This window comes from Anguilla anguilla, chromosome 19 (genome assembly GCF_013347855.1).
Source record: "Anguilla anguilla isolate fAngAng1 chromosome 19, fAngAng1.pri, whole genome shotgun sequence".
NCBI lineage: Eukaryota > Metazoa > Chordata > Actinopteri > Anguilliformes > Anguillidae > Anguilla > Anguilla anguilla.
The window spans coordinates 3,110,736-3,117,720 of NC_049219.1; the positions used below are offsets into that span (position 1 = coordinate 3,110,736).

A 6,985-nucleotide genomic window follows, 5' to 3' on the forward strand; every position below is an offset into this window, starting at 1 on the left:
TAAAATGTCAACAGTGGCATCTAATAAGAGCTTTTGGACTGAACATTGATAAGTCAATAATGTACTACAAAATGTGATACTGTAATTACATTACAGGATTGTAGTGTCGGTGTCAGTTTATATTATTTCTGTTCCGTGACGAGCCTGTAAGCCATGCTAATCATTTTCATTAGAGACCGTGCAACTCTGTTTATCCAAAATGCCGGCTTATTCCACATGGGCGAAAATAGCGTTTGTGTTAGGTATTCCTGTGGCAATGTCTGTTCTGTCTGTTCTGATAATGTGATTATTTGTCTTCTATCAGATAAGGCCTGCTGGTGCAAGTTTGTAATGTTGCATTTGTATGTGTTATTTTTACTGTTTACGTGTCAAATGTCTAGAGTGTAAATGTTTCTGTTTAAATGATTTGTTGAATAACACATATCGCCGCTATTTTCACCGACCATGTTAAACGTACTCAGTCAGCTCCAAGGGCATGCTGATGTTAAACCCATATTCCAATCTGTTTGAAATGACACAAATTCTGCCTAGTCTGTTCAAACATCAGACATTTTTTTAACTCTACATATTGTTTATGCCCTGCACCTGAACAAATTAGATGTGCCCATTCTACTGTACCATCTCCTTTGTAAGCTAAGAAGTTCCTTTCAGCTGACTACATTAGAATCTGTACTACTGGCGTTTTATGAGAGCTGAAAATGTACAACATTGTTAATCAGAAATGATATCTGGGTGGGTAAATTGGTGGATATGCTGTAGAACATAGTTTGTCATTGATTTATAAATATACCAGTATATCCTGAACTTTCACTGATGGTTTAATTGTGGTACATATAGCAGTGCCTGATATGCATTCTATGTTTGCAGTTTGCTTCTACCTGACTGCTTCCCACCAGCAGGGAGACAGAGGGGTACAACCCCCCCAGCAGGGAAACAGAGGGGCACAACCCCCCCAGCAGGGAAACAGAGGGGCACAACCCCCCCAGCAGGGAAACAGAGGGGCACAATCTCCCCAGTGGGGAAACAGAGGGGCACAACCCCCCCAGCAGGGAAACAGAGGGGCACAACCCCCCCAGCAGGGAAACAGAGGGGAGAAGACTCTGGGTCATCCCACCATGGATGGCGCAGGAGAGGTAGCAGGTTTTAGCAGATTGCTAAGGTGGTCTGGGAGGATGGACAGCGTGGGAAAGTATGGAGGACCGATCGCTCTGTGGGTCAGACTGGTGGAAGATACCACAAGCCAGGCTTAGCTTCCTGATCAGGGCCAATTATGACACCCTGCCTTCTCCTCAGAACCTGCACTAATGGTTTGGTGCGGATGAGACCGTCCGCTCTGTGCTGCACCCAAACGAGGCCTCCGGCACGTGTTGTCAGGCTGAGAGACGGCTCCAGCACAGGGACACAGAGCAGGCCTCCGGCACGTTCTGTCAGGCTGTGAGATGGCTCCAGCACAGGGGTGCTACAGATGGAGGTATGACCAGCTGCTGCGGAAGCTTCTGGAATTACTGGAGACCAGCAGGCAGGAGGCATATAGAGACGCCTCTCCTGTGAAAGAGCATCAAACCCACTTTGTGGGGCAAGCAGAGAAGGAGGGGACCGTAGGACACAAAAGTGGGAGTAGAGCCCTGGTTCCAGGCAGAGATGGAGCATGCGTGTAGATCTCAATCCACAGCTCCATTTCCCAAATGAAATCAGCACAGCGTTCCTGTGGCCTAACATGGAGACATGGTCCACTCGGGCGAAGTTGGTGCTCCTTATATGGAGATGTGGTCCACTCGGGCGAAGGTGGTGCTCCTTATATGGAAACGTGGTCCTCTTGGGCGAAGGTGGTGCTCCTTATGGAGATGTGGTCCACTTGGGTGAAGGTGGTGCTCCTTATGGAGCTCACCCTCCCATGGGAGGAGGGGGCAGAAGCAGCCTATGAGCGGAAACGCCTGAAGTACTCCGACCTGGCAGCGGAGTGTGAGAGTGTAAGGAGTGTAAGGAGGTCGGTTAGAGAGCGACAGTATATCCAGTGGAGGTGGGACGCTGGGGGTTCACCCGCCAGTCAGTGCTCTACCTTCTGGAGAACACGGGCATGGCAGGGGCAAGGCTGAGGAGGGCAGCTAGAGGGCTGGCCGAGGAAGCAGAGAAGGGGGGCTGGCTCAGAGAGAGGGGGGAGAGTCGGCAAACACCCACTGCACCCAAAACAACAGCAGAGGGTGGCAGCTGGCCTTCTGGATCAGTTTGAGCCTCTTTGTGTTCCTGGAGTAGAGGCTCCCAGCCCAGCACACACAGGTGTAGAACAGGACACCGGCCACAATGATCTGGTAGAACATGGCCAGCATCCTGCTACACACACCGAAGGAGCGTAGCCTCCCCAGAAAGAAAAGCCTTCAGTCTAGTAGGGCCTCCAAAGACACAAACCACAGTATCAAACCATCTATCTATATGATCAGGTGAACATGGTGTATATGTGTTTGTGTGTGTGTTTGTGTGCGTGTGTGTGCATGTTGTGCATGTGCGTGCGTCTGTGTGTATTGATGCGCTGTGTACGTGCTCTGTGTGTACAATAAAAATGAGCATCTTCAGTGCATCAACCAGTGCAGTGTTTCTTTGAAATTACACCCCCATCCTCATGCTAAATGGAATTTAATAAAACCATTATGTGCCGTGGCAGGAGCTTGAAATAGTCGAAAATATCAGAGTATTTACTTTTGCTATCAGACCTGTGGGCTGTATTGGAATACTGGAAACACAAAGTGGATGCTTTCCGCCATCCGGTGGTCTTGTGACGCTACTACAAGGGACTGAACTCCAGAGGGTGAGACTCAAGGCTGAAGTTGGGAGTTTCTAAATCGTTGACTGCTTACTCCAGTTCCCTCTGTCTAATATAACATTTTTTGTAAAGATCTGAAACTAGGCCCTAATTCTTTTTTCTTTTTTTTACAATTGAGCACACACTGCACATACACTTTTTCTGTCTAAACTAAATATAAATTAAATTTATGAAATCAGACATTCTATTATTGATGGCCATTATCAAAGGCAAACTCAATGTAGACAGATAGGGCTGGCAGTAGCAGCGCCGCAGCAGCAACGCTGGCGGTGTGGACACACACATGCATGCGAGCCGCAGCAGTTCGGCGAGGTAGCCGTCACGCGCAGGCGAGGTAAGCGGTGTAGACCAGGCGTAAGGCAGTGCAGTGTGGGGCCACATAGCTCAGGAGCTAAGAGTGGTTGTCTGGCAGCCGGACGGTTACCAGTTTGATCCCCCGCCCTGGGCGTGTCGAAGTGTCCCTGAGCAAGACACCTAACCCCTAATTGCTCCCAACGAGCTGATTGGTACTTTTGCACGGCAGCCTTTCACCGTTGGTGTGTGAGTGAGTGTGTGAATGGGTGAATGAGAGGTGTCAATTGTAAAGCGCTTTGGATGAAAGCGCTATAGAAATGCAGTCCATTTACCAGAAGGCAGCTGTGATGAACACGATGCACCTAATAATCGTGTGCACCCCCAGCCTCTGGCAAAACAGTCACATGTTAACCCCCATGCTGATATTAATATATAATGTAAACATATGATATAATTAATATAATATATAATATTATTATATTCAATAATAAATTATTATAGATAATTATTATAGATATCAATACATTATTATAGGAAATTATTATATTTAATAATAGAGTTTAAGGTTAGAGTTTAATATTTGTATTTAATTAATTCCTTAATTATTATTATTATTATTATTATTATTAATCTGCCATCAGACCCCTGCAGCTCATCCAGAATGCCGCAGCTCGTCTGGTCTACAACCTCCCCAGACATTCCCATGTCACCCCCCTGCTCACTGACCTCCACTGGCTGCCTCTTATGGCTCGCATCAAATGTAAGACTTCGGTGCTTGCATACCAGGCAGCTAAGGGGTCAGCACCAGGATACATCCAGAGGATCATCAGACCCTACACACCAGCCAGACCTCTCCGTTCTGCCACCTCTGGACGCTTGGCACCTCCCCCTCTTCGTGTCTGTACTTCCCGTTCGCGTCTGCTGTCTGTCCTGGCCCCTCACTGGTGGAATGACCTTCCCGTGGCGGTCAGAACAGCAGAGAATCTGATTACCTTCAAGCGCAGACTAAAGACTCATCTCTTCAGGCTGCACCTTTCCCCACCCCTCCCTAGCCTCTAGTCTAGCTCAATGTACCTAGTTAGGCTAATGCGATCATGTTAGTTTTGTATTTGGCAGGATTGTTTTGTCTGATTCTGATTAGGCAAATGTGATTTCAGTGCTAGTTTTGTACTTGGCAGGATTGTTTGTTTGTTTGCTGAACAGGTTACCCTACAGGGTTGGAGACCTGCATTTCAGATTGAGTACGCTGTGTCTGTGTGGGAAATGCAGCGTGTGCATTTCAGATTGAGTACGCTGTGTCTGTGTGGGAAATGGACCGTGTGCATTTCAGTTTGTGTACGCTGGGTCTGTGTTGGAAATGCAGCTCAGTGATTGCGCCCTGTGTGTACAGCAGGCCCCTGTTAAAGGCAGTGTGGAGATGAAGGGGGTGCAGAGGGTGGAGTTGGGGACCCTGCTGCAGGTCACCCAGGCCTTGGAGGCGGTGGTGGGCCCGTGCTTCGGTCCGTCCGGGGGCCAGGTCCTCTTCACCCGCGACTCTGGAGAGGTCCTCATCACCAGGGATGGCCGGAGGATCCTTACCTCCCTTCGGCTTGACCATCCCGTTGCCAGGTAACAGGCCCCAGAACCTGTTCTCCCTCTTACTGAAATACAGCACAGCCAACAACCTGGGGCTTCTTCCATTCCTCCAGCTCAGAAAACGGTTTTTCACCACTACGTCTTACTGCAGTATGGACAGTTCGATGTTGAGGATGTGACGTTTGCACTATAAATGAATAACGAAAGTATACAAGTGGAAAATGCTGTTTGAGTAACAGTGTGTAAATCATACTGCGTGTATAACAGTGTGTGAATCATACTGTGTGAGTAACAGTGTGTAAATCGTACTGTGTGAGTAACAGTGTGTAAATCATACTGTGTGCATAACAGTGTTTAAATCATGCTGTAGTAACAGTGTGTTGATCATACTGAGTAACACTGTATGAGTAACACTGTGTAAATCATACTGTGTGAGTAAGAGTGTGTAAATATTGTGTGATTAGCAATGTGTATGAGTAACTGTGTAAATCATACTGTGTGAGTAACTGTAAATCATACTGTGTGCGTAACAGTGTGTAAATCATACAGTATGAGTAACAGTGTGTAAATCATATGGTGTGAGTAACTGTGTAAATCATACTGTCTGAGTAACAGTGTGGAAATCATACTGTGTGAGTAACAGTGCGTAAATAATACTGTGTGATTAGCGATGTGTATGAGTAACTGTAAATCATACTGTGTGAGTAACAGTGTGTACGTTATACTGTGTGAGTATCAGTGTGTAATTCATACTGTGTGAGTAACTGTGTAAATCATGCTGTAGTAACAGTGTGTTAATCATACTGTGAGTATCACTGTATGAGTAACACTGTAAATCATACTGTGTGAGTAACAGTGTGTAAGGTATACTGTGTGAGTAAAAGTGTGTAAATCATACTGTTTGAGTAACAGTGTGTAAATAATACTGTGCAGTTAGCAATGTGTATGAGTAACTGCAATTCATACTGTATGAGTGACTGTGTAAATCATACTGTGTGAGTATCAGTGTGTAATTCATACTGTGTGAGTAACAGTGTGTAAATAATACTGTGCAGTTAGCAATGTGTATGAGTAACTGCAATTCATACTGTATGAGTAACTGTGTAAATCATACTGTATGAGTAATAGTCAGTAAAAGACTATGGATAGAGATGTGTGTGCTGATAATGGTGTTGTGTTGTGCCTGTGACAGAGTCCTGGTGGGATGTGTATCAGCACACTGTAAGATCACGGGTGATGGAGCCAAGTCCTTCCTTCTCCTGCTGGGGGCGCTTCTGCGGGGTATCCACGGCGACCATCTCCACGGCATTCAGGCCCGCCGCGTGGCTCACATTCTGCTGTCCTTCCAGACGCTCGTTTTGGATGGCGTGACCGGGCAGGGCCTTGCCCCTTCTCCAGGACCCCGCCCACCTGCGCCCGCTCACGGACGCCTACTTCCGGGGAAAGACGGCGAGCTCCCACTGGGGGGTCCTGAGCCAGACGGCCTGCGAGTTCTACCGCAGGTGGCGGTGTGAGCAGGACTGCACCGGCGTGACCCTGATCGCCCGCCACTTCGCCGCGCTCCACACGCCCGTACCAGGCCTGCCCGTGAGCCGGTCCCGGGTCCTCCAGGGCCTGGTGATCCACAGAGACTTTGCGGTGCGTTGCCCTGGCGACGGGCCGCTCCGAGCGCTGGCCACAAGCGTGCCGCTCCAGTCCCCTCTGGCGCCCCCTGGCGTCTCTCTGAACCTGGCGAGCGCGGCGCAGGCGCAGAGGTGCTGCGGCGGGGTGGGCGGGAGGGCAGAGCGGGGCGTGGCCTGCCTGCGCAGGCTGAGGGTGGGGCTGCTGCTCTCGGCAGCGAAGCAGTCGGAGCTGGCGCTGGACCTCGCTCGGCGGGCCGGCCTGTCCGTGGTGGAGTGCGTGGACAGTGACGAGCTGGCGCTGTTCTGTCGGCTGGCGGGGGCGGAGCTCTTTGCCGACCCCGGTGACTGGAGCCTGATTGGAGAGGAGCACGTTGCCACGGTGACATTCTGCAAGCCCGTGGTGCTGGGTCCCGACAGGTTGGCCCACGTGGGCTTCCCAGAGGGGCGGGGCTTGGCACCGCACTGCCTGGTTCTGTGCGGGCCCAGTCCCGGCCTGGCGGAGCAGTGCAGCACGGCCTTCTGCAGACTGTTCCGGATGCTTCAGCGCATGTACGAGCCTGTCCTGTCGCGTCACGCACACGGTCTTGTCCAATCGCATCACCCGCAGGGCAGGGAGGAGGACAGTGAGAACGTAGCTCATTACATGGTCAAACAACCCGACCTACACAATGGCACA

The 6,985-nt window shown here is 49.6% G+C and overlaps 1 protein-coding gene across 1 annotated transcript; it reads left to right on the plus strand.

The window, feature by feature from the left end:
• The first annotated feature begins 4,390 nt into the window (after positions 1-4,390).
• Positions 4,391-6,238, plus strand: LOC118218941 (Bardet-Biedl syndrome 10 protein homolog). Its single transcript, XM_035401718.1, has 2 exons — positions 4,391-4,720; positions 5,880-6,238. Exons 1-2 carry the CDS (start codon positions 4,470-4,472, stop codon positions 6,199-6,201), a joined length of 573 nt encoding a protein of 190 aa, XP_035257609.1. The 5' UTR covers positions 4,391-4,469; the 3' UTR covers positions 6,202-6,238.
• Positions 6,239-6,985: the final 747 nt, after the last annotated feature.

Excerpts from the sequence above, each read along its gene's own strand:
- LOC118218941 (XM_035401718.1), top strand. The coding sequence starts at position 4,470 with ATGCAGCTCAGTGATTGCGCCCTGTGTGTACAGCAGGCCCCTGTTAAA. Across the intron at positions 4,721-5,879 it reads CTTGACCATCCCGTTGCCAG|AGTCCTGGTGGGATGTGTAT; the intron begins GTAACAGGCCCC and ends TGCCTGTGACAG.